The 25,364-nt window shown below is 54.2% G+C and overlaps 11 protein-coding genes across 11 annotated transcripts; 5 read left to right on the top strand and 6 right to left on the bottom strand.

Moving 5' to 3' along the window:
* Window positions 1-41: 41 nt before the first annotated feature.
* On the bottom strand, window positions 42-941 carry MRS44_006673 (uncharacterized protein; the record flags this gene model as incomplete). The annotated part of the gene is made up of 1 exon (XM_046270273.2): window positions 42-941. The coding sequence occupies one exon, from the start codon at window positions 939-941 to the stop codon at window positions 42-44; it is 900 nt and encodes a 299-aa protein (XP_046139713.1).
* A 1,795-nt stretch (window positions 942-2,736) lies between these two features.
* Window positions 2,737-3,237, top strand: MRS44_006672 (uncharacterized protein; the record flags this gene model as incomplete). The annotated part of the gene is made up of 1 exon (XM_046270274.2): window positions 2,737-3,237. The coding sequence occupies one exon, from the start codon at window positions 2,737-2,739 to the stop codon at window positions 3,235-3,237; it is 501 nt and encodes a 166-aa protein (XP_046139714.1).
* A 351-nt stretch (window positions 3,238-3,588) lies between these two features.
* MRS44_006671 (uncharacterized protein) lies at window positions 3,589-5,927 on the bottom strand (the record flags this gene model as incomplete). Its single annotated transcript, XM_046270279.2, has 5 exons — window positions 3,589-4,721; window positions 4,770-4,907; window positions 4,958-5,550; window positions 5,600-5,688; window positions 5,739-5,927. 5 exons carry the CDS (start codon window positions 5,925-5,927, stop codon window positions 3,589-3,591), a joined length of 2,142 nt encoding a protein of 713 aa, XP_046139715.2.
* A 503-nt stretch (window positions 5,928-6,430) lies between these two features.
* Window positions 6,431-7,297, bottom strand: MRS44_006670 (uncharacterized protein; the record flags this gene model as incomplete). The annotated part of the gene is made up of 3 exons (XM_065621848.1): window positions 6,431-6,646; window positions 6,700-6,990; window positions 7,142-7,297. The coding sequence occupies 3 exons, from the start codon at window positions 7,295-7,297 to the stop codon at window positions 6,431-6,433; spliced, it is 663 nt and encodes a 220-aa protein (XP_065477920.1).
* A 343-nt stretch (window positions 7,298-7,640) lies between these two features.
* Window positions 7,641-8,718, top strand: MRS44_006669 (uncharacterized protein; the record flags this gene model as incomplete). Its single annotated transcript, XM_046279279.2, has 2 exons — window positions 7,641-7,788; window positions 7,841-8,718. 2 exons carry the CDS (start codon window positions 7,641-7,643, stop codon window positions 8,716-8,718), a joined length of 1,026 nt encoding a protein of 341 aa, XP_046139717.1.
* A 369-nt stretch (window positions 8,719-9,087) lies between these two features.
* Window positions 9,088-11,059, bottom strand: MRS44_006668 (uncharacterized protein; the record flags this gene model as incomplete). The annotated part of the gene is made up of 2 exons (XM_046274554.2): window positions 9,088-9,155; window positions 9,205-11,059. The coding sequence occupies 2 exons, from the start codon at window positions 11,057-11,059 to the stop codon at window positions 9,088-9,090; spliced, it is 1,923 nt and encodes a 640-aa protein (XP_046139718.1).
* Window positions 11,060-11,600: 541 nt separating this feature from the next.
* Window positions 11,601-14,421, top strand: MRS44_006667 (uncharacterized protein; the record flags this gene model as incomplete). The annotated part of the gene is made up of 3 exons (XM_046274556.2): window positions 11,601-12,693; window positions 13,174-13,872; window positions 13,925-14,421. 3 exons carry the CDS (start codon window positions 11,601-11,603, stop codon window positions 14,419-14,421), a joined length of 2,289 nt encoding a protein of 762 aa, XP_046139720.2.
* Window positions 14,422-15,031: 610 nt separating this feature from the next.
* Window positions 15,032-18,309, bottom strand: MRS44_006666 (uncharacterized protein; the record flags this gene model as incomplete). The annotated part of the gene is made up of 4 exons (XM_065621847.1): window positions 15,032-15,320; window positions 15,370-17,527; window positions 17,760-17,938; window positions 18,056-18,309. The coding sequence occupies 4 exons, from the start codon at window positions 18,307-18,309 to the stop codon at window positions 15,032-15,034; spliced, it is 2,880 nt and encodes a 959-aa protein (XP_065477919.1).
* Window positions 18,310-20,424: 2,115 nt separating this feature from the next.
* Window positions 20,425-21,975, top strand: MRS44_006665 (uncharacterized protein; the record flags this gene model as incomplete). Its single annotated transcript, XM_046280491.1, has 4 exons — window positions 20,425-20,475; window positions 20,539-21,516; window positions 21,569-21,857; window positions 21,911-21,975. The coding sequence occupies 4 exons, from the start codon at window positions 20,425-20,427 to the stop codon at window positions 21,973-21,975; spliced, it is 1,383 nt and encodes a 460-aa protein (XP_046139722.1).
* Window positions 21,976-22,339: 364 nt separating this feature from the next.
* MRS44_006664 (mitochondrial 37S ribosomal protein uS12m) lies at window positions 22,340-22,962 on the bottom strand (the record flags this gene model as incomplete). Its single annotated transcript, XM_046280492.2, has 2 exons — window positions 22,340-22,414; window positions 22,492-22,962. 2 exons carry the CDS (start codon window positions 22,960-22,962, stop codon window positions 22,340-22,342), a joined length of 546 nt encoding a protein of 181 aa, XP_046139723.1.
* A 742-nt stretch (window positions 22,963-23,704) lies between these two features.
* MRS44_006663 (uncharacterized protein) lies at window positions 23,705-25,139 on the top strand (the record flags this gene model as incomplete). The annotated part of the gene is made up of 3 exons (XM_046270680.2): window positions 23,705-23,805; window positions 23,862-25,043; window positions 25,094-25,139. The coding sequence occupies 3 exons, from the start codon at window positions 23,705-23,707 to the stop codon at window positions 25,137-25,139; spliced, it is 1,329 nt and encodes a 442-aa protein (XP_046139724.2).
* Between the last annotated feature and the right edge of the window lie 225 nt (window positions 25,140-25,364).

Genomic DNA, 25,364 nt, shown 5'->3' with positions numbered 1-25,364 from the left:
GGGTATCATCTTCCATCGTCTTTCACCAACACCAAAAAACATCACTTCCTCTCCTGACCCAGCCACTCGATCATCTTGTCCACAGCCTGCTGCGCCTCCCAGATGGGGAGCAGCGGCCACACATGCACCATGCCCTCGCCGACCACCAACTCCACCTCGGTGCCCTGCTCCCTCGCTTTGTTGACCATCAACTTGGTGTCGGGCGTCAGGAGGTCCAGATCGGCCGCAAATACCAGCATCGGCGGGAGAGCCAGGTCGCCGTAGATGGGGCTGACACACGGGTGCTTGGTGTCCATCTCGGGGCAGATAAGCTGCGTAATCTCGGCGATGCCCTCCACGCCGAGCCATGGGTCCTTGACCGACGCTGCGTGCATGTCCGGGTTGAGGAGCGTTGAATCCGTGCAGGGCGTGATGGGCACGAGCAGTTTGGCTGTTGGGTTCCCGGCCAGACGGGCTCTCTGTGTGAGGACGAGTGTCATGGTCCCTCCAGCAGAGTCGCCGACCATCCAGAAGGGCGTTGGATCATCAGCCCCGGCGAGCTCATCGTGAAGAGGCTGCACAAGCTCATACATCTTCATGAGTCTAGTCTCAGGGCCCAAGGGGTATATGGGCACAGTGACAACAGCATTCAACCGACGTGCCAGCTGAGCAACAAGTTCCCAATGCTGCGGGGTGATATCAAAGACGAAACCACCACCATGGAGGTAGAGGATGCGTGCAGCCTTGGGAGTATCCGACTTGTGACTCAGGGTATAAACAACATATCCCGAGCGCTCTGCCTCGTCAATGGAGAAGTCATTGTAGAGCTTCTTGGGCGGCTGAAAGCTGGGGTTCAAGCGATCCTTGGCGATACGGTTGTTGATGCCCTCTGCGGAACTCCAGGTTGGCTTGAACTGCCACCAGATGTAGTAGTTGATGAGCCGGGCTTTGAGGGAGGGCATAATTTGAGACGACTATCCGTGGTGAGCTTGTGTGGTGAAGTGAACGATGCAACTTGTTCTTGATGGCTGATGGGGGTTTTTTAGCTGCACGCCAAGGAGATGCTGGCGTGGCTTGAAACAGCCTGTCTCATGTGAACGCTCACCGACATAGGCAAAAGCTACGATTCTACGGTCTCACATTGAAAAGAATTGAGTTGAGAAGCAAGAGAAGGAAACCTCAAGATATGACAAGATCCATCTCTATCCTATTCTCACTTGAAGTTTCGCCAAAATGCTGACTGCCATTGCTAGGTCTCGGAGATCCAGGGTAGTCCCCCCAGCAATACAACCCGATAATCACGACCAACAACCGGGGAACAGGGATACATAAGGAGGGACAATTTTTCGGGCTGTAAAGAAAATCCGATCGATTGCCGACGCAGCCAGTCATGGATACCAATTAACGATCGACGATCGGGCGGGGGAGGAGAAGAGGGCGTGACAGGACAGTCCAGAAATCAGATCATGTTCAGGCGCTGAGCCTTGTTGGTTGTGATACGGCCCCGGCCGACTCTTGTCTTCTCCACACAGCCCGTCACAAGGCGACGGACCTTGAGCCGAGTTTATCAAGTCCCCCGGAGGACCGGCGTCTCTTGGTTTTCCTCTAACCCCGCAGCGCCGTGTGTCGGCTGTTGCTTGTTGCTGCTTTTGCGGTGGCTCGAGAGCTAGAGATGTCTCTATGTCTTGCATGTGGTAAAGACCCGGGGTTTCAAGACTATCGATACCTGGAGAATATCGGCAGAGCTCAAGCTTTCATCAGATGCGACATGTCAGGAACCAAAGCGTGGGATGCAAGCGAAAGCAACAGGCATGTTGAGCCGGTTGCGTTGCTGATTCGAACTGGAAGGGATCTTCGACGACAAGAGTCCAGGCTGCCCTCCTACTTGGGATGTGCATGCGGGGTGTCTAGGCATCATGGAGGACTTGACAGCTCTCATCGTTCTTGATGAAAGAGGTTGAAAGTATTACAAGTCAATGGATGATGGAGTTGATTGTCTTGCAAGTTGTCAAGTATATTTTCTTCAACTCGAGACTCGCAATCAACCGAGGCATCAAGTTTGCTGATTAGCCTCCATCACTAACGATTAGCTCAACCACTCTCAACTCACCCTCGCTAGCCGCGACTCGCACACTTTGGCCCTTCACCTCGAGGCGAGGCAATCTCGACCGCACACATGTCCATCCAATGACGGCAAACCCTCACCCACAACGTTTTTGTTCAGAACTTGCAAGCCTAGCCGAGTCTTTCTGTCTAGACGTCCCTCTCGGTTGCAGATACACACACACACCTAAAAGCGGCGTCCAGGTTCGAGCCCTCTCAGCCTATGGCAACCCTGCCATTTGCATTACGTCTCCGGGATCCGGGTTTTACCGACAGCGCGACAATCCCGGGCACACACTCTTGAGAGTCTGCCCCCCCCGGGTTGTAGAAATCCCTTCGACGTCAGTGACCGACCACGAGCCAAGAGGGTCCACGGCCATTAATATCAACTCCACACCCTTCACCTTTCCCTCCCCCCTCTGTCTAATCTGCTATACCCCGCCGACAATCGCTTCACCGACGTCAAGATACGAATCTCCCAGACAAGAGGAAATCCTGTTTTGGTCCATCATCTGAGGGGGGACTTGAATCTCCCTCTCTTGCCCATCAGCGTCATCGCCATTTGCCGAGGACCGCACACAGTCACTCCGCCAACTTTGGGTGCATCACCGACTTCGACTTCCGACTCATCCACTCTTCTACAACTCCTCGACGATGCCTTCACAACGCCCCTACTTCCTTTCCTCCTTCCTCGCCGCCTTCCGCCCTCAAGGCCCCTCCATCTCTACATCCTCCCACCAACCAAACAAGCACACCCGCGATGCAACAACCACTACCACATCCACAGCCGCAGCAGCAGCCGCAGCATCCTCAGCAACCACATCGACATCCGCCGCCGCTTCGTCCTCACATCACCACCACCATCATCATCACCACCAAACAACCTCGTCGAGCGTCGCCATCCGCTCCCCCGCCTCCGGCCCGACAACGACGGCCGCCACATCCCCCGGCAACGGCGCCGCGATACCCATCCCCGGCTCATCGGGCCGCCGCGGTAGCGATAGCAGCAGCGAAGGCTTCAGAGACGTGATAGGTGCCGACAAGTTCTACATCGGCGGTCGCACACCCGGAGGCGAGGAGAAGTTCTTCAAGCTCGGCGTTATTCGGCGCGTGCGGAGCAACGACGGCCTAAGCCTCGATCGCTTGAGCTTATAGGGATGACCGCATAACGGAACGTCGATGTCTTTGCGTCTGCTTTTGAACGATCTTCGGGACTGGTATTAGCCACTATTACATGGAGGAGCCCTCACGGTACATAGAGCATCTGGGTTGCTCCACGGGGAAGAACGGGGAGATTTAAATCACCGACCCGAATGACGATGGGACGAATTGGTTCTACGGGCTCATTATTGTTTTGGCGTCATGGCTACGGCGTTGGAAAGTGTTGAGGGTTTTTACACGGGGCACAAATGTCTCCCACAAGTATTCGGGTATGCGCCCCTAAATGACCAAAAAGTGTCTATTGCAGACTCAGTTGCATGAAAAGGGCATGATTTCTTCTCAAAACTACCACATGAAGCGCTGCAGTCGACCCTCGTCGAGCAGTGTCCCGTCCTCGGCCTTCCACAAGTAAGGCTTGCAGAGGAAGATGTACCCAGTGACGACATTGATGGCGATGAACCACCCCGTCTCCAGAATGAGACGGATATCGTAGTGCCTGAAAGCCATTACCACAGGCCTCAGCTTTGATAACATCAAGATTCCGACCAAGCCGTTAGGTTCATGATTGTGCAGTCTCCATGCTGGCACCAGTAGCCTCCACATGACCCACGGGATGATAAAGTACCGCGGCTCAACCAGAGGCGCTGTCATGAGAGACAACGTCGTGGCGAGTAGAAAGATGAGACCCGTGGATGTGCAAGCTGGTTCAATAGAAGCCAAAAGGGGATCCTCCTCCAAGGCTTGGTTCAGTTCCCGCTCCTCGGCTCGGGCCTCAGGAGAAGTTTCCTCGATGGTCGCGGGAAAGGAAGCATCAGTCTGCCGAGCCGAGGCTCCACGTCTGATCCAGAAAGGATTGCTCATGAAAGGCGCCTCATCCGAAACCATGTAGTGAAACGAACAAGTGTTTCTGCTGCCAATGAAGAACATGGGCGAACAGCCAGCCATAACGTCCCAAGTCATCCAGCGAGCCACTGTGTATGGCACGATAAGAGCATATCGGATCCAGGATGCCCGGCGAATTGTGTACCGGAAGATGTAGAACATGTAGTGGCGGTTGTCGGCGAGGGTGAAGGGGTGGATGATGGTGTTGTACCGAACCACGACGATGGAGAGGAGGATTGTGGCGAGGATGTAGATTGGCCAGAGGATCTTGGAGTTGAAGATGAAGTCTGCCATCTTTAGGGGCGCCGAAAGAGCTGGGGGTGCGGTGTCTGGAGCTCCAGTTTCTGAAGCCCTGGTGGGTGTCTTGATTTTGGAACTACCACTGCTTCGAGATTTGCTCCCCTTGCTAACTCTTCCTGTTCCCACGGCTGGCGTGGCGGTAGAGCCGGGCGACTTCCCTGGGATCACTCGGATCAGGGCGTTGATAAAGGGGAGAGCACAAGGCACGAGGAGAGGTAGAGAAAAGAAACCAAAGAATGGCCATATGTAGAGCATCTGCGGCAGATGAATGGTGGCGACGTGGTTGGATTTATCCCCTACTTTCAGTTAGCAACGTGCGTATCAAGATAACATGCAAGACTCACCAAGCACAACTCCACCGTTCCAGAAGACAAAGGATCCAAAAGCTACGAGGACGGCAACGTACGGCCAGATCCGCCTGATGACGCGGATCGGGTTGCAGAGAGCGGCGATGCCTAGGCTCAGAACGCAAAATATCACCTCTTTGTGGTCTGGTCAGCGACTTCATATGCATCCAGAGAACTTGACTCACCATCTGGCCAGAGCAGATTCAGCGGAGGATCGTGGATATCACCAAGCGAGTACCTCCATAGATAGTACTTGACCTGTTCAACGAGAGACGACATGAACGGCTGGTCAACCCGCTCTGGTCGCAATGTCTTGATAGCGTGAACCGCCTCTAGACCTCCCATGTAGACGACCACCCAGAACACATTCGTCTGGCGGAAGAACAAGGTGAAAACACCAAGAAGGACCGTCAAGATATCGTTCAGGGGTGAACTCTGATCTCGTCCAAGGCGATTGAGGTGGTTCAGATATGCAACCAGAACAGCGGCCGTCGAAGCCACGTCGGTGTAATACAGTCCAGAGAAGAAGAACAGAAGTGGGAATAGCGCAATGTTGAACGCTGTGTGAAGTGCGTACTGCGAATGAACGCGCAGTCTTATCGAAGAGTGCGCTTCATATAGACGCGACTCAATCTGATGGCGACATTGTAGAGCCAAATAGGCCAGTAACATCAGAGCGATAGCATTCGCAGCTCGGAGGCTGCTTGCATCGCAAACATAGCCCCCGAGAGATCCATTAGGATGTACCACTCCCGGGATCAACAGGGAAAGAAGGTACCTGACTTTCTGTTAGTATTGTTGAAATGGGGCATGCAGACGAGACTTACAGCCCTGGAGGCGTTGTGATCTTGTCGTCCCACTCCAGAAACTTGCCCTCACAATACTTTTGCGCTTGAGGAATATGAAAAACCTCATCCTTTCTGGGATTAGTCCTGTGAAATTACCTTGTCGCCTATGAAGACTCACCAGGTAGGGCTCTGGGACAACGGCCGAAACGATGTAGAGCCATGAGAAACAAAGGGCGGCAAGGGAAACTGGTAACAAACCGGCTAGCCAGGAGAAGGATCCTCTAGACTTGCTGAGCAGACAAAAGAAGACAGGGAGCACAACCAAGCCGCTTGAAGCCGTCCAGAAGGAGAGGCTCTGCGGCTCCATGTTGACAAGTGTCCAACACGACAGCACGCGAGGGAACAGAGAAAGGATTAAAGTAGAACTAGGGAAAAAATTATCATGTCATTAAGAAAGATAAAAAAAAAAAGGGCCTCTTCTAGTTGTGAATCGAGTGGAAAAATGAGCGGATGTCTTGAAGCCTGGGTTGACTTGCGAGATTGAGATTATGGAGTTGTTAATGGAGCAGGAGAGACAGTGCTTGGCGCATCATTAGCTGCACTGTGCCCCGGACGCTTGGTCTCCAATTGGAGTCAAGTCATCAATTGACGACACCGGCACATGGCTCTGTAACATGACAAGATCGAATTGTATCTCATAATTGATAGGCACAATGCATCGAGAAACAATATTTTAGGTAGGCATTCAATTGCAAGACTTACATTTCCCATCCGGGTCATGGCTGCAATGCGAGCAGCAAGCCAGCGGCTCACTAGCCGTCGGCCAATCACAGCCCGTACATTTCACAGCAAATCATCAAAATTCAAGGCTCAGAACACGTCTATTGGAATATCTTGTACAACCAGAGCCGCCCACGCAACAGAGACGGGCCACTGAATAATGTCTATCGTCCGCATTCCACCATTTGATTTAGAAGGGCTTCGAGCAGAGTTAGCAGGGGAAAGAGCTCCATCGGACGAGGTGCGACTCACGTTGTCGGCGGGGTGGATCTCCTTGCGGAAGAAGTCACCGAGGAAGGGGACCTTCTGTGGAGAGAGTTAGCGTTGTCATTCGAGTATGCCGTTGGTTGTTCCTGTACCTGGAGGATGTCGCGCTGCACACGGGGGATACCGTTGGCAAAGAGGAGGACACCAACGACGGCGGGGGCGCCGTAGAAGGCCAGACGGGTGCCGCTGTGACAATCGGTCAGCATCTTCTCAAGACGCAATCCAGCCCTTGAACACGACCGCTCTCCCCATCTTCCAAAGCCCCTTTCGATCATTGAAGCCCAGCACTGGTTGTCTCGGTCGCGAGAGCTGATCCAAGGTTTCGGAGGAACGGAAGGGAGAAGACTCGGGTTCGCATTCGTGTTCTCGGCGGTCGGATCGTGCTTTAGGATCGAGTAGAATACTCACATTCTGGTGGCAGACTGAACAGTGAAGCCAGCCAGGTTAGGCTGAGAGTGGTACCTATTGCTAGAGTGTTAGCCATCGTCGTTGAACCGTCTCGATCGATCTCGAATGCCGCAATTCGCTCGTAACACGCAGTCGCTCGACAATCGATGCATCGTAGATCGGGTGGAAGAGAAAGGCGTACTTGGGACCGTAGGCGCTCTTGAACTCGGCCATGCGGATGGGAGTCTGTCGAGAATCAGGTAAGCCAAACTTGCACATGGAAATTGGGACGCCGAGGGCCATTGGTAGGCAATTATCGCCCTCTGCGGGAGAGGTTCAACATACGTAGGAAACCATCTTGACTCGTGGGGCGGTGGAAGCCTTGTGCGTCGTTCAATTGCTCGTCGATAGGATATTCGTCGTCGTAAAAAGAATGGCCTTGGTTGCGCGAGTTTGCCGGACGGGAAAGACCGGGTTTGTTTGGCCTCAGGCCTGAACCAAGCTCAAGGGCGGCCCTGCCAATCAAAGCACGAGTTGGTGACCCACCTGACTTGGGAGCTCCTACAGCCTCGTCTTGGAGTCTCTTGTTCTTCCTCTCTCACATCCAATAATTCCTCTTGACGACTTGTCCAGCACGGATCACGGGATGGATACCTTCATTGACCGTCGCTTTGAGCGGCTGGAAAAGGCCCTTGCCAATTTGATCGACTCGGTCACCAAATATCACCCTTCTACGTTGCATGCCCAAGAGCTCGAGGCGGCCGACAATGAACTGAGCAAAGGCTTGGAAGAGGGTAAGTTCCTTTTGACGTTATTCCTCCTGGCGCTGATGCTAACTGTACGTAGTTCAAACACACCAGAACAACTACCTACGGATTCAGCAACTCCGCGAGTCTTCAGCAGCTCTCGACGCCCAGATCCGCGACACCATCTCCAGTCTCGCAACGACCCGCAAGGACATCGTGACGACGCATGCCACTACCTTCTCAGCCGAACCCAACTACCCCATAGCCTACGAAGAACTTCTCAACTATGCTCGTCGCATCAGCAAGACCACCATGCCACCTGCGGGTACCATCAACCCCGTGTCACCCTCTCCCCCTGAGGGCCAGACGCCTGCAGGCCAGACACCCGGGCCCGACTCCCAAAACGCCTCCGTCATGACGCCCTCGGCGCCCCCTACATCGCAGGTCCAGAGTCCCGCCGTTATGAATGGCACACCGCAAGTGTCCCAGGAGCCCGCGACCCAGCAGACCACCACATCGGCCAACACCAACCTCCCCGAGGGATGGACCCAGTTCTTGAACCCCTTGTCCGGCCAGCTCTTCTTCCCCTGGCCCCAGGAGGACAAGATCCGTGCTGGCTCCCTGGCCTCTAACCAAGTTCTCATGGAGCAAGGCATCGAACCCAAGGGCTATGATCCCGTTGAGGAGGAAGCGCGCAAGCAACGCGAGGAAGAGGAGCGGAAGCAGAAGGAGGAGGAAGCCCGCCTGGCCCAAGAAGAACGCGAGAGGAAGATTCGCGAAGACCGCGAGCGCCAGCGCATCGAGCGGGAGCGACAGAGGGAGAAGGAACAAGAGGCCTGGAGACGAGCCAGTGTTGTCGGAGGGCCATCTGGTGCTCCCGGCGAGACCAAGAGCACGGCTGGACCTCCCCAGCAAAAGGCCCAGTTCCAGTTTACTAACCTGGATGATTTGGATGACGACGACGACGACGACGATTGAACCAAAAGCAAGCCATAATATTTTGATCTCTATAGAAGCTGAAAACAATAAGAGATGCCTTTCCTCACCCATAACCAACGTATTTGAATTGTACCGGGCCCGTTCCCGATCTCTTTTGCCCGTCTAAAAATGAAACAAATCTACTCCGCCGACACAACAACCTGATAGCGCTACACATGCCCTGCTGCCATCATTTCTCCGGCTGACCCTTGACCGTGATCAAAGGAGTGACGCGAGGTTAAATCGCAAATTCAGACGCTGGTCGTACATGTATTGTTACAAACGCCACACTCGTCTCCCTGTCATAAGTTATCCATCGTTCAAGGCTCGTTTTCAGAGCCTCTGCTTAACCTCCACTCACGCGACAGCTTAGTCGATCTTAATGGAGGAGTAAATCTTGCGGACAAACCACCAGCTTGCGAAGTAGCCAATAGAGCCTGTGCATCACGTTAGATATGAACAATGGCATAAGGACGGGCAACTCACCAGCAAGGATAAAGAAGAGGAACGAGATGAGGGCACTGTAGCCGATGTAGAGGACAGTGCCAGCAAGACCGCCCAGCTTGACCTTGGTGACAAGGTACAGCAGGCAGTTGAGGAAGATGTAGCCACCGCTCATGCCGGCAGCGAGGAAAGACCTCCACTGCCAGTTGTAGTTCTCCGAGCAAAGCAGGAAGTAGACCATGAGGATGGTGACGGCGGCGCAAACGACAATCATGAGACCATAGCAAAGGAACAGGAAACCGAACATGTAGTAAATCCTGCTAAACCAGATAGAGCTGATGATGAAGTACAGCTCAACAAAGATGGCACCGAAGGGAAGGAGACCCACAATGAGCATGCTAGGAATAGGCTTGAGATAGGTGCTCACAGGAGGAATCTGTCGAGGAATCTGGTTGGTGCGGACGGGGGGCTCAAAGCCAGGGGCACGGAAACCAAGCCAGGAGCCAGCAACCGATAGAGGGATGGAGATAATGAACCAGATGGCGACGAGAACAAGCATGGTGGTGAAAGGAACCGCACCCGATGACTGCTTAGCCCAAAGGAAGAGGTCCAGAAGGAAGAAGCAGGAAAAGACAATTCCAGGAACCAGGAGAGGAGTCAAGGCGATGTTGAGCTTCCAAGCCTCGCCCTGCCAGGCCTTGTAAGTTCGGGCTGAGACGTAACCACCAACGAAGCCGAGGACAGTGTAGAGGAGAATCATGATGGTGCCGAGAGAGCCACGGTTGGAAGGAGACAGGAATCCAAGGAGGGCGAACAGAATAGTGCAGCCCGTCATGCAGAAGAGCTGGACACCGTTACCCGCGAGGATGGACAGGAGAAGAGGGCGAGGAGGGGGTCGGAAGACATCGCCATGAACCAGCTTCCAGCCAGAATCCTCCTGAACACCATCCTCAACGACCGAGGTGCCACCAAAATCGTCGAGGTCGATCTGATCAAGTCGGTTATAACGCGCAATGTCCTTCTTGAGGGCTCGGACCAGAATCGACATGACAGTCAGGACGAGGATGACGACAATAATAGCAGTGTCGATAAGCCAGAACCAGTGAATCTTGGGGTCGAAGACGTGCAGATACTTGTCCCAACGCGTAGCCCAGGCGGTATCGGACTTGCGCCAGTAAACACTGTAGCTGAAGGCAACCGTTTTCTCCTTGCCATTGAACACGATGGGCTGGTGGTTGCCACAGTCCGCCTTGCCTCCGTACTCCTTGGAGCTGGGCTCCACGACAACGCCGACAACACGGCGCTGGCTAGCATCGTTGTTAACCTCGTGGTATTCGACCCAGATCTCGTAGTGGTTGTTAAAGAGGATATTGTCACTCTCGTCGTCCTGGCCAAGCAAGAAGCCAGAGCTGTAAAAGGTAGTGCCCGTCAACTGGTCCTTAATCTGCTGACCAGCAGGGAGACCGTCGACCAGCCAGTTCAAGCTGTAACCCTGCTCGATACGGCTCTTGACGAAGGTGATGGACTTCTCGGGGTACGTCGTCTCGCAAAGGGGCTTGCAGGTCTCGTTCTTGCCCATGATGAGCTCGAAGGGGGAGGTCATGATTCGGTCTCCGAAGAGAATGCTGCCTAGACTCTCTGACACATATTGAGGTCCACCTTCGGGCTGGCAAAATTGGAACGCGGGATGGTAGTAGTCGTACGAGACAACCGAGTGCAGGCGAGCATCTTGAGGCGCGGCGACGGGCTTGATGCTGTTGACGTAGAGAGGGACCTTGTCTCCGTCCTTGTACGTGGTCGGGGCGACACCGGGGAGGTAGAAGGCCGAGGCCAGCTGGGGAACCGCTAGAAGCGAGGTAAGAAGCGCCGTTGAAGGCGCAAAGTCTCTGAAATGCATCTTGAAGGGTTGGTCATGCGCAGACAGGCGTAAATCTAATGGAACGAGCGTTGCGAAAGATAGATGCTAGATGTCGAGTCCAGGTTGGAGCTGACGACAATGCGCGGATCGAGATTCCGCGACAGCGAGGGAGGAAAATGCAAGACTAGATAGTCTGCCAACAAGAGGCTCAAGAGCTCTTGCTTTGACTGGCGGTCGTTGATACGATGGATATTGTGGTGAATCAAGCCAGCGGAAAAGCTGCACGAGTTAGACGCCAACTCAAGGAGCTTCGAGGCCACTTTGGACTTCAGGTCCCTATTATCTGGCCAAGTTCCAGACAAACAGCTCGGCGCCTCGCTTAGTCAGGAGATAAGTCCGGAAGATCCCCTTGCCGGGACGGGGACCGGCAGTAAGCGAGAGCAGGTGTGGTGTGGCGCAAGGTGGCTAGTGTTACAGGCCTGCAGATTCTCCAACATGGCCCCGCTAAAAAGTTGAAGCAGCCAAAACTTTTTGATGAGACATCCAACCTCGCGTCTACGTCTCGGACACATACAACAAGATGGCGGCCCCAACGACATTACCAGCGCTGCTGACCTCGCTGACGCAGTCGCTTTCTTCTGCGCTCGAGGTCACCCCCAAAATCGCCGCCATTGAACACCAGAAGGACGGCATCTCCCTCCTCGACGTCAAGAACGAACTGCTCCTTTCCTACCTACAAAACCTCGTCTTCTTGATTCTCCTCAAGCTACGCAACTCTAAGTCGGATTCTGAAAAGTCAGACGAAGATGATTCCGAGCTGGACGAGTCCGTGCGATCAAAACTGGTGGAGCTGCGTCTGTACCTGGAGAGAGGAGCCCGACCACTAGAGGAGAAGCTGCGCTATTCTATCGACCGATTCCTTCGAACAGCCGACGATGTGGAGCGTGAGAGAAAGGCAGCCGAGATGGAACAGAAGGAGTCGGGATCTGAAGACGATTCTGAGGAGGAGAGCGAGACTGAGGCCATCTCCCGTAAACCTGGCGACCTTTCAGCAGCACCCAAATTCGGAGCTCTGGTTAGCGATGTTGCGACCGAGAAGTCGCGCGATGGAGGAGCGCCAGGCGTTTACCGTCCTCCCAGGCGAGAACGCCAGGTCATGGACGCCCCCCAGCGTCGCGACAAGTCAGACCGGCGCGCCATCAAGTCGCATACTATGGAAGAGTTTGTTGCTTCAGAGCTCTCTTCTGCTCCTCTCGCCCAGCCCAGTATTGGTACGACCATTGTCCAGGGTGGTCGCAAGATGAAGACGGATGCCGAGCGAAAGGAGGAGGCGGAGCGCCGAGAGTACGAAGAGACCAACTTTACCCGTCTCCCCAAGGAGAGCAAGAAGGAACGAGCCAAGAAGGCGAAGCAGTCTGGTCGCAGCAGTCGCATGCAGTTTGGTGGCGAGGAATGGCACAACCTTGGAGAGGGTGTTGACCGCATCGACCGTCTCACCAAGCGCAAACAATCCGGTGGTGGAGTCCGCGCGCTCCTGGACAAGAGCCGAAAGCGCGGCATCGACACTACGGATGGACCTCGTGGTAGCGGCATGGGACCTGGAATTGGAGAGAGGTTTAACAAGAGGGTCAAGGTGCTGGAGGGAGGACGACGAGACCGCGGCAAGGGTGGCCGTTAGAGGGTTGAACATTATAGAGCATTTCTTGGGCGACTGCATGGGTTGATTTGGGCTCGTCTTGCTTGAACTACCTACCATACTGGCGATGATGGTGTCAAGGACTGGATGAGAATAATGTTGTAGAGCTAAAAGCCAACTTGTCTCTGCTTGTTTAAAGCCAAGTAAACGGTTAAAAAGTTGAATAGATTGAGAGGAGTTGCCGAGAAATCCATCTTGACGGCCATAAAAAAGATTCATGTCTAACCCAGGGACCCTTCATGATGGAATGCCGCGATAAGATAAGGCCCAAACTTTGGCGGGGGACGAGCTTTGGAAATTTCTCCGGCGCCCCTCCAAGATTCAAGATGACCAACTCGACAGAGCAATGGCCGTGATACCCTCTTTCTTATTTGTCCTCTAATAAACATTGTCGCAAGGAACACAGAAGGAGCAAACGAATTTCATATTTGAACCTCGCGAGCTGGACTATCGATAGTCTACAACTACGGTTGTCTGCGAGCACAGCGCATCTGTCGCAAAGCTACCCTTCATCTCGACCTCGACAGCTTGCAGCGGCAGGCCTTGAAGCTTCTTCCCCAACACTCTGATAACTATCGCACACACCTCATATCTTATAAAATGGCTACTCGACCTGACGAGTCCGTGACCCCAATGGACGTCGACGACATCGACCCCAAGCTCCAGCAATCAGCATCCACAAACACCATAGACGACGATGACGAAGACGACCCCGTCACGGCCACCTACAACGTCTTCATAAACCCATCCCTCCCGCTGGGTCGCCGCCTCCTCATCCTCCAGCACCCAAACACCGCCAGCGACACCCCTCAGGCCGCGCCCACCGAGCTCCGCCTCAAGACGCGCGCAGGCATGGTTGAGGTCGACCTGCCCCTCGACCACAGCGTCGCCTACGACCGCGAGAAGGGTCTCAAGTGGGGAAAGGGGCTGCAGGCTTCCATGGCGGCCAAGAATGGTGGTAGTCATGGTCTGGCTGGTGGCTTTGGCGTTGGTGGTGTGCAGGGTCGTGGTGGGAGGAAGAAGGCTGAGGAGGACGCTGATAACTTGGACTGGGCTGAGGCTGTCCGGCAGGACAAGGTGCTGAGGACGCAGACTCTGGGTGGGCATTATCCCAAAACTCAGAAGCAGCTTCACATGGTTGGCGTCTTTCAAGGGAGTGAGTACCCCCATTTCTTACTGCGCAATGCATTCTCTAACATGTACTTCAGAGGAGCTCCATCTCACCCCCGTCTCATCCCTCGTTATGCTTCGTCCTCAGCTACACCACATAGACGCAGCCGTTCAACTCGATCGTCAAGCCACCTCAAAGGATGCGGGCCCGTCTTCGGGTGCTGCCACTGCCCGGGCTATCCACATGACAGTCAAGACCACCGGAGACGGTGATACCGTCACTACCGAAACCATGGCTGATCGCCTGCGCGCCGTCCAGTCCGAAAACTGGCGCACCCTGCGCTTCACCGACGAGAACGAGGAGGCCGCCTGGGAGGTCTATAACGAGAGTCTATTCCTGCGTCCTACCGAGGGTGAAGAAGTCCAGGACGAAGAGACAAAGGGCAAGGAGACAAAGGCTGACGCCGCTGCGAAGGAGGAGCGGCCGTTAGAGGATGCTGTTCCCCATTTGGGTCGCAAGTGGGATGATGACCAGTACTTTGAGGCTGTCTTCAAAGTGAAGAAGCCCAAACCCGGCTTCCCAAGCGAATCTTAGAAAGAACCCAGCAAGGATGCCTTGGTCGAGGATCACCAGGAGCTCGATCCAAAGGGACTGAGCGGAGTGACAAAGCATCTCCCTCGACGTCCAAAACACCAAACTACGACCTCGGACAACATGGTGGTTGACTAGGCTGGCCGTCAATGGCAACGAGGTCCTGGAGATGGTTGAAACACGGTTGCATGAGACGGCGTAATAGGATACAATGCAATTCATAGAATGGGTTATGCAATGAGACACTGATCATGGGGAACCTCAACATCGCTTTGCAAAAACGCGTATAATTCGAAATACTATATAACTTATTCTCGATAGAAAAGAGCCCGCTCCCAAACTCTCTCCACGAGTAGTCAGTCGTCCGACATGGTAACCTATGCCGGTAACACAAGAGTGCGCTGAGCTGAGCACTCTACGCTTTGATATTTGGTACACCCATCATGCAATGCCAACCGCGATGCGTCGTTCCCAATGTTCTCCTCCATCAACCCGTAAACTTGATTCTCTTTTTTGTGCACCACGCATTATCCCGGTTCTCCCTAGTGCTCCCAAATGCCAGCCCAGAAACCCCAAGAATCGCCATCGACTGCGTGCAATATCAAACGTCTGTTTACTGGAGAAGCTCAACATCCAACCCGATGGAACGCATAAACAGGTTGACACTGTTCAGCCGCTCGGCCGCCATAGCCGGAGGCAGCGTCTTTGAAACAGTAACCGTGTCCAGGACACGGTCCTTGACAGCCAAGACAAGGCGAGTCTGTTGGTCGTGAGACGCGCTGACGCCCATGGCTGCAAGAAGTTGCCACACATAGACGTCCTCTCCGGTGTTGACACTACCGGGGAAGATGTGAGGCAATGAAGGCTCAAGTCTGCTAAACAAGGTCTCAAAAGTGCGATCCCTAATAGTTGTTAGCTCAAGTCCAAATGTCTACTCGAGGGCTCACATACCATTTATCCCATTGCTCCGGAGTGCCGGCGCCCGTTTGCTTGAGGAGGACGGCACGGCTAAGGATAAGTGTCAACATGGACACGCCGATTCTCGATCTGGCGATGAGATCCACGTTGAGCTTTGTGGCAATGAGGTTGAGGACGCCATCAACAATATCCAAACCAGTATCATTGAAGTACTGCATCAATGATGGCATCACAGTAGAGATGAACAGTTCAATCTTCTCTCGCATCCGCGCGTTAAGAGTAGTCACCTCGCCCGGGTTGATGGCCGCGCCTTGCACAACATCCAATTGGTCGAGGTGGTAGATGATCATGGTCAAGATGGTAGTTCGTTGCTCAAAAGAGAGGTGAGGGAAGATTCGAGGAATGGCCTTCTCACCCTTGGCGCAGGACAAGAAAGCAATGAAGGGGTGAGGAACGATGACTCCAATCGGCTCATGGACCTTGAGTTCACCCCAGAGCTTGGCGTTGTAGGACTCCAGAATGGTAGCCCATTCCTTGTGCTTGTTCTCCAGTTCCTCGTCGGGGCTTGTCATTGGAGGTGGAATAAGTCGAACATGGTCCTCAATCTGCATGAGGGTCTGGTACACCTTCTCCACGTTGCGCAGAATCGTCTTTCGGTCAAGACTGGAGCCCTTCTTTCCGCTGCTTGGACGCTGGTGGTCGCTCTCGGTTCGCTTGATGTTAAGGAGAGGCTTGGGCGTCTTTGCGTTGCTGAAAGAAATCTTTCCCAGACTGCCGGCGATGACAAGCTGGGGGTTCTTAGGCTTGTTCTTGGCAGCCTCAACAGCACGCTGGACCTGCTGTTCCATTCGCTGGAAGTGGTTCTCAGCAGGTCGGCCATGTCGTCGCATGCCACCCTGGCGACTGCCAGTCTGGTACAGGTACGTCTGGGCAAAGTTGCTGAGAGGCTGGCTGGGGTTCTGGCGCTGGCCGGCTCGGATGTGGCTGTAAACTTGATAGTAGAAATCCTCGGCAATGGACGCATCTGAGCCATCAACTGGGTTGCCGGTGGCGGCAACGAGCTGTTGGAGCTGGATGCGGGTGATGAAGTTCTTGTCTTGCGGAGTCATCAAGCCATTGTCCTTGGAGAGAAGCCAAATCTTGTGGTTACGCTTGGCCCTCTTTGTCTCTTGATCCAAAAAGGCTGCCTTCTCTTCCTCCGACATCTGCATCATCTGAGGGTGCGCTTGCAATTGAGCGAGACTAGGGGTGGCGCCATGGGAGTGCTTGGCCTGGTGGCCATGAGGCGCCGCCCGCGCATCGGGGGTAGAGCGGTTAGGGTTCTGCAGGATCTGGGTAGGCTGGACCGGGAGCTGGTGCTGTTGAACAGGGGTTGCCTGAAGGCCTTGGGCTGGCGGGGTGGGCTTCGGCTGGATGCTCTGAGGTCGTTGCAAGATAGTCACCGGGTGGCCATGTCCATGCTGCTGGGGAGGTTGCTGCTGAACAGGATATCCAGGAGGAGGCTGCTGATAAGCCAGCTCCGCGACAGGAGGCTGAGGGGTCGGTTTCTTGGGCTGAGCTCGCATAGCAGCCTCAACCTCCTCCAAACTCATGACCTTGCGACTAGAAGCGGACGGAATAGATTGAACAGGAGGAGCGGGAGAAGCCTGCTTGGCGGGCTTGGCTGGCCCAATGCCCCAGATACTTCTGTCGACGTGGAGATCGGGAAGTGGTTCGGGGTCTCGGTACTTTTCATAGCCAGAGCGTACAGGCTGTTGGATGGGCTGGTTGGAGTAGTACGAGTGCATATCGGCGGCGCCATACTGAGGAACGGCGGGGGTGGTCTTGATCGCGGGTCCCTGGCGATGGAATCGGAGATGTTCCTCCTCAATAGCACCGGCAACCTTGGCTGTCTGGCCGAAAAAGTCGAAATCCTTGCCCACACTCTTTCCTACTGCAGGGCCACTATCTCCAAAAGTATCGTCATTGAACGCATCGCCGGTTTCCTCAAGCTGATCTCCAAGACCATCATAGGTATCCTCAAAGTCGAGAGCATCATCGCCGTCTCCATCCCTGCCCGACAACCCTGCAAAGGGGTCGTGGGTTTGGGAGAAGCCAGGCGCCGCCGTGTTATGGCGACCGGTTGCGTCGAAACCGAAGAATGACATGTTGGTTATCAGATTCGAAAGTAAAGGAGTGAACGGTGATTGTGCTAGGAAGAAATTAGTATTGTGTCTGAAGGCCAGGTTAAGTAACTTTTAGCAGCCCTGAGCTTCGAGCCCCGCCCAAGCTGTCCTCCAGCACTCCCCTGCCTGACAGACGACAGAGATCGTGGTCCTTCGGAAGAATTAAATGATGTGTTGCCAAGTTTCGAATTTCGATATCCCAGAACCAACGCTCGTTCCTATGTGGCCCCTCTACTGGATTTGTCGCGCAAATTGTACATAGGTGATCTGGACACAGCCAAGTCGTCCTCAGAGTCGTCCATGTCGACAAGCCTTGCTGCTTTCCTGGTGGAGCGATGACCACCATGTCCACGTTCGCCTCCTCCACAGGTCGCTTTGGAGAAATGTCGTTGATCGTCCAGGAAGGTTCGGGCTCCAGAGAAACACCCAGAAGTCTTCTGCGGACGAAACCGCAGATATAACCAGACGCATGGTAGAGCGTCAAGACGCAAAGACCAAAGAAAAGTACTCACCACTAAGAAAAGGAGATCCTTGCGGGGTCGGCCAACGCGCACAAATCTATCATGATGTCTTTGAACAGGTCGGGCTCAAGAGGTTTGTATCCTAGCCAACCATGCAAAGATAGCAGGAAGCTGGCGGCGATGGTGAGATAAGGTTCGCAGAGCTCTGGCCAAACGCCGAGAGGTTGAAGATGCTGCGGGAGGCCGGCTGACGGAGAGCGCGGTGCAGAAGAGATGCGCGGCGAGGCTCTTCTGCCAACGATGATGCGACGAGGAGCCAGCGATGTGCTCCAAGCCTTTCCCCACATGTGGGATATTCCGTTCCCGGAGCACGGACCTGCTCAGGCAAGGTCGAATCACGTGTGGATACACGTGAGGGGAATTTTGAAGAGCTCCATCCGCAAGCCTGCAAGGGCGTTATAGCTTGCAAGCCTCAAAACGCTGATTTCAAAGCTCAGAGGTGAGACCCTGCTATGATGCATGGCCCTGATGCAGCTGGAAAGGATATTTCTGTTTTAGATCGTGATACCGTGCTCCAATTGAACGAAATCCATCCCCGAACTTGCATGCAACGACTGGGGGTTGCATTGCTCTGTAACTGCTTGCAGCTTACCTCGACCTCGGCGCTTCTTCTGAGGAACGGTTGGAAACAATTATCGCCAGCCGATGACATCGTCAAGTGGTTTTTAGACTACGAGTCTCCCAGAAACGGACAGATCTCCTGTTCTTAAGCCTTCCTGCATGTACGTGTCAATCTGCAGCAAGGACACAGTGGTCAAATGGGTGATCGGTTGAGGAGTTTGTTGTCCATTCTTTTCCAATCTTCTCGTGACGAACACCATCCATGGCTCCCTAAAGTGTATCTAAAGACGTAGTATGGTTTGTCAAGCCCTATGGCGCGGAGTGAGTCGCCGGCCATCGTTTATTTGACGCAGGAGAGCTGAGGTCGTGCAGTAGCTGGTGGGCTCATGAAATTGCGACAAAGGGTACGGCTACGACGGAAAGATACACATGTCGCCATCTCAACTCATGTTTGATGACGACTAAGAGCAATTGCTGACCTGTACCTAACCTGGGAATGGAATTGCATGATATGGAAGAGATAGTGATTCTCTCCAGTTTGTACACGTAGTTCAAGATAACGAGCTTCAATATCAAGCACTTCTATTTGCAGATGATACTTCTGCCCTCCCTCGACCTTTCGACCAAAGCTGAAACAAGGGGTCTGGCAATCCTCCCCTGTCGATAACAGCCTCGTAAGCAGAAGAAAGGGAGACGACGCTTGCAGAGAAGGTGGGGAGAATTGAGCTGTTACAGGCTGAGTACGGAGCTCCTAGACGCAAGGTACCTTTTTTTATCGCCTAAAACAAGACCAAGGAAACGTAAAAGGGGGCTCCCTCTCGAGACGAGAAATACGAGAAAACAGGTGGTGATGCATCGAGAAAAGCCGCCTTGCCGGATCAAGGAGCAAAGCTGCTGCCACAAAAGTCTCTTAGGGATGCGGCTTGGAGTGGCAGTGGACCCGCCATTCCATCAGTTCTCGAATAACAGCTAGGAGGCGCCTCTGATGATGAAAGGGGGACGCAATCCATCCGAATTAGCAGACGAGGGGCCTTGCAAAAGAGTCGCATCTGGGTTATCAGCCTCCGTGCCCTTCCCCTATCTCGAAAGAACAGCCGGGCCCCCTGGAGACGCCGAAGAGGTTGCTATCACTGGAAGCTCTGCTCTGCTCCATCCAAGCGTCTGGACTCTGACGAAGCTGGAACCAGCGGGCAATAGCTTCGAATTGTGGCGGCCACGATTTTAGTAGAGATCCTCTACCCCCTGAACGTCAGAGGCATCAGCTCAAGTAGCGCCAGGAGACGGCGCAGGTATCTTTTGGTGAAGAGTACCTGACCCCAAGTACTCCCAAGGAGGGCAGGCCACGTCTCACATAGCACAGACCGCCCCAAGGTACCTGTCTTGGCGGGCATCTCGCTGTACCTTCAAGTCCCGCGTACCTGACTTGACGATCGTAGACCCGCTCCTTGCTCATCCCCGGACAGTCTGTTCATCCCCCATTCCTCCCGTCTCGACTCGAATCGACTCTCTTGTCACTGTCTTTATTCCTCCTTCTCCCCCATCACGAGCATCTTCTGCATCGTGTGGCCTTGCATTTCTTTTTCCTTGGTTGATTCAGGTGCACGGTCGACCATTTCAGGCGTCATTTAGAGTCCATCGAGGACGGGATGCTTGTTTGAGTGCTACCTTAAGTACAAAAGTTTCTCGGCCTTGCTTGGCTCCTAATCTTTTTTCGCCCTGTGCGCGCGCCCGCTCCCCATCGCGACAGATCATCCTTTCTCCATCCTTCATCATCACCTTTTTTCAGATTCTTCGAGCCCTTCCTTTATTGACGGTTCCGCATCGTCGAATCCATCTTCACCATGGCTGCCGGTCATACGCGCTACGTGCGCTACATTGCGCTCGCGCTCTTTGTATGTAGCCGCCTCCTGCTCTGCCCGGCTTACGTCGCCACTCGCTAACGTGTCTTGACCCAGACGCTCACTATGTTCTACTTCTTCTCCAACTCGAGATACGAGACCATCCCCGTTACCGGCAACGTTGGAAACTTCCCTGGTGGCCCCGGAAGCCCTGCAGCTGGTGGCAACCAGCAGGCTCCTGGCGCTGTTCCCAATGCCCCTAACTCTGGCAACTCTGTCAACTTCCCGCAAGGAGAGTCCGCACCCGTTCCCGGCGATGATGATACCTCCCTCACCAAGGACGAGATTCCCGCCCAGAAGCCTGCTGCTGAGGGCGCTGCTCCCGCTAAGCCTGCTGAGGATCTCGCCAACGCTCCCATGGCCATGAACCCCGGCGAGCCTGGCTGGGACAACCTCCTGGGCACTGCTCCTGGTCCCCGCATGAACGCCACCTTTGTCACTCTTGCTCGAAACAGCGACGTTTGGGAGATTGCCGAGTCTATCCGTCAGGTCGAGGATCGTTTCAACCGACGATACAACTACGACTGGGTCTTCCTCAACGACAAGCCCTTCGATGATCAGTTCAAGAAGGTCACCACCTCTCTCTGCTCTGGTAAGACTCACTACGGCCTGATTCCTGAGGAGCACTGGTCCTTCCCCGAGTGGATTGACCAGGAGAAGGCCAAGAAGGTTCGTGAGGACATGGCCGCGCGCAAGATCATCTATGGTGATTCCGTCAGCTACCGCCACATGTGCCGATTCGAGTCTGGTTTCTTCTTCCGACAGGAGCTCATGATGAACTACGAGTACTACTGGCGCGTTGAGCCCTCTGTCAAGCTCTTCTGCGATATCCACTACGACCCCTTCCGTGTCATGCACGAGAACAACAAGAAGTACAGCTTCGTTCTTTCTCTCTACGAGTACATTGACACCATTCCTACTCTCTGGGACAGCACCAAGAAGTTCATGGCCAACCACCCCGAGCACATTGCCGAGGACAACTCGATGAAATTCCTCAGTGACGACGGCGGCAACACTTACAACAAGTGCCACTTCGTGAGTTTCGAAGTGTCTCAAATGTCTTGATAGGTAGACTAACCCTTTTTAGTGGTCCAACTTTGAGGTTGGTAGCCTGTCTTGGCTCCGAAGCAAGCCTTACCTCGACTTCTTTGAGTCCCTCGACAAGGACGGTGGTTTCTTCTACGAGCGATGGGGTGATGCTCCCGTCCACTCTATTGCTGCTGGTCTTCTCCTCAAGAAGGAGCAGATTCACTTCTTCAACGACATCGCCTACTACCACGTTCCCTTCACTCACTGCCCCACTGGTGAGCAGAAGCGTCTTGACCTCCGCTGCCACTGCAACCCCAAGGAGAACTTTGACTGGAAGGGCTATTCTTGTAAGCACTTGTGACTTGTGACGTGTGGATGATCTGGCTAACACAGCAACTAGGCACCTCCCGATATTACGAGCTCAACGGCATTGAGAAGCCCCAGGGCTACGAGGAGCAGCAGTAAAGCAACCCCATGGAGGTGATTAGCGGTGGGATTGTACGTTTATCATACAGGTTGTAATGCTCGGTAGATTGTTTGCCTTATTTTTAGGCCGTACTTGATGGGTGGGGTTGGGGATGTTCGCTCGTGGACAAAATTAGGCGTCTGGGTTTGAAATACTTTGGACAGCTTTGGTCATGTAGATGTGTATGAATCGATCGACTGTTTGGGATCTTTGGCATGCATGGCTGCTGAACTTGCTTAAAATAATGTACAATATCGATACATGGCCGTAGCCAGGTTCTATCATGACGGCCTTGACCCATCATTGCGCCATCTCAAGTCATCTCGGCGATATATTCAGACAAATCGTTTTCCCAATTGCTCCTTAACCAACTGTGGCCTTCTTGGGCTTCTTGGTACCAAACTTGCTTCGACTTGTTGTTCGGCTGGCAACACCACCCTGGGAAATTGTTAGTCCTTGATTCCCATTTGCAACCCCGGACCCCGTTTTCAAGGTCCAGCATCTTTGAAACATACCAGATCCAGAGCTCCTCGCACGAGACGGTATCGCACACCGGGACAATCCTGCGCTCGGCCACCTCTCACAAGAACGACACTGTGCTGCTGAATGTTGTGTCCCTCACCGGGAATGTAGGCAGTAATCAGGGCGCCGGTGGAGAGCTTAATACGAGCAGTCTTGCGCTCGCCAGAGTTGGGCTTCTTGGGTCGGACGACACCCACACGGAGGCACACGCCCTTGAGGGCCGGGCAGTGCGTGTTGGACAAGGCAGGGGAGACGGCGTGACGGGCGCGCTTGCCCTTTCGAATTCCGCGGAGGACCTGGTTCAGCGTCGCGGGGCGGGCTGGTGTAGGGGCGAACGCGCGGGGAGCAGAGGTGGTGAAGGATCGAGGGGTGTTGAGGAGGCGGCTTGGTGTTGAGATGACGGCCGAGGCGAGGGGCCGGCGGGTGGCCGGGGAGAAGAGCTGGCGGAGGATGGAGCCGACCATTGTGACGGATGGTATCGGGTCGGGCGGGGGCTTGTCGTGGGTTGAATTGATCCAATTCCAACCTGTCCTCTTTCCTACACCACCAAGCTCCGATGAAGCCATATCAAAATCTCAGCCTCTCTCAATTGAATCACGTGATGAGCCTCATCGGAACCCATCATCCTCCGTCCTCCGGCCTCCGGCCAGATCACATGTTACCCCGGCATCTGGCATTTGGGGCCCCACCTGACGTCACCGGTTAATCCACGGAACCTTTCATCCTCCCCGCACCGCCCGCATTCTGTCAACAGCTACCGGCCATCGGGTCCCCGAAATGTTTTTAATGCCGGTGTAATACCGAATGACCTCGACTGTTCGGGTGGTTATCCTCGGCTGCCAAAGGCCGAGAAGAACCAGCTCTTGAACCGCCTCAGCCGTGAGACGCCCGCGGGTAGGCATGTAGTGTGGCTGCGTTCTTTTGGTTAAGGATATATGGGGGGTAAGAGAAAGGGGGGAAGCTGATTTCTTGTCGTCAATTCATTTTCTCTTTCCTTTACATACCTCGATTGAAGGAACCTGTCCCTGTTCCGGCTTGTCTTGTCCTCTCGTGGCTTGTGATTGTCTCTCCTCCACCTCGATATCTCGGCGATCAGACCTCCCCTTCTTTCTCCGATCTTTCCTCTTTAATTCCGACCCTCCTGTTGGAATTCTTTAACCTTGCCCTTCTCTCTCGAATTCTTCGTTTGATACCCCAATCTTCGCCATGTCGTCGTTTACTCGGGTCTTGCGCCCTGCCCTGAGGGGAGGACGAGGTCTTACACAGCGCGTCGCCACCGCTCCGCGTTGCATGACGAGGATAAGCCCGTAAGCAGAACCACAAACCCAATTGTCTAGGCCAATTGCTCACCTATACCCTCTAGCAACGTTGCCCGACCTCTGTCCACCACAGCCTCCCGTCGCAATGACCACATCGACATCTCCGAGATCCCCCCCACGCCCATCTCGCACCTCTCAGAGGTCGAGGCCGCCATGGCCGACACCGTCTCCAAGTTCGCCACCGATGTTATCCTCCCCAAGGCTCGCGAGATGGACGAGGCTGAGGAGATGGATCCTGCTATCGTTGAGCAGCTGTTCGAGCAGGGTCTCATGGGTGTTGAGATTCCCGAGGAGTATGGTGGTGCTGGCATGAACTTCACCTCTGCCATTATTGGCATTGAGGAGCTCGCCCGTGCTGATCCCTCCGTGTCCGTCCTGGTTGATGTGCACAACACTCTGTGCAACACTGCCATCATCAACTACGGTTCTCCGGCCTTGAAGAAGAAGTGGCTCCCCCGCCTCGCGACCAACACGGTCGCCTCCTTCTGTCTCTCCGAGCCCGTCTCTGGCTCCGACGCTTTCGCGCTGGCCACCAAGGCCACCGAGACGGCTGACGGCTTCAAGATCAACGGCGGCAAGATGTGGATCACAAACTCGATGGAGTCAGGCCTCTTCATCGTCTTTGCCAACCTCGACCCCAGCAAGGGCTACAAGGGCATCACCGCCTTCCTGGTCGAGAAGGGCACCCCCGGCTTCTCCATCGCCAAGAAGGAGAAGAAGTTGGGTATCCGCGCCTCGAGCACCTGCGTCATCAACCTCGACGACGTTGTTGTGCCCAAGGAGAACCTCCTTGGTGAGCGTGGTCACGGTTACAAGTACGCCATCAGCTTGCTCAACGAGGGTCGCATTGGTATCGCCGCCCAGATGACTGGTCTGGCCCTCGGTGCCTTTGAGAACGCTGCTCGCTATGTCTGGAACGACCGCAAGCAGTTCGGCCAGCTCGTTGGTGAGTTCCAGGGCATGCAGCACCAGATTGCTCAGTCCTACACTGAGATCGCCGCCGCCCGCGCCCTGGTCTACAACGCCGCTCGCAAGAAGGAGGCCGGCGAGGACTTTGTCAAGGACGCCGCCATGGCTAAGCTCTACGCCTCCCAGGTTGCCGGCCGCGTCAGCGGTCTCGCCGTTGAGTGGATGGGCGGCATGGGCTTTGTGCGTGAGGGTCTTGCCGAGAAGTACTTCCGTGACAGCAAGATTGGTGCCATCTACGAGGGTACCAGCAACATTCAGTAAGTCATCTGTTTCTATCTGTAAAGTGATAATTCTAACATCAAGTCAGACTCAACACGATTGCCAAGCTGCTCCAGAAGCAGTACACTTCTTAGATGGGATAGAGACAATGTAGAAAGAGAACGGGTATAAATAGGAACAAAAAAATGCCAAAAGTTTGAAATCATGATGTTGTGTCGTCCGTTGAAACCCTAAACAAAGTGGTTGTGTTGTAGACCTACAATGGTTGCCTTAGCTATTGCCAACCAACCACGAGTTGAGCTGGGTTGAACGATATCTAAGTGTCCGACAACTATCATATAATAGAACAAGAAAGAAAA

This window comes from Fusarium solani (genome assembly GCF_023522795.1).
Source record: "Fusarium solani strain SB1 chromosome Unknown bctg00000003_1, whole genome shotgun sequence".
NCBI classification, from domain to species: Eukaryota; Fungi; Ascomycota; class Sordariomycetes; order Hypocreales; family Nectriaceae; genus Fusarium; species Fusarium solani.
This window is presented reverse-complemented; position numbering and strand designations above follow the sequence as displayed.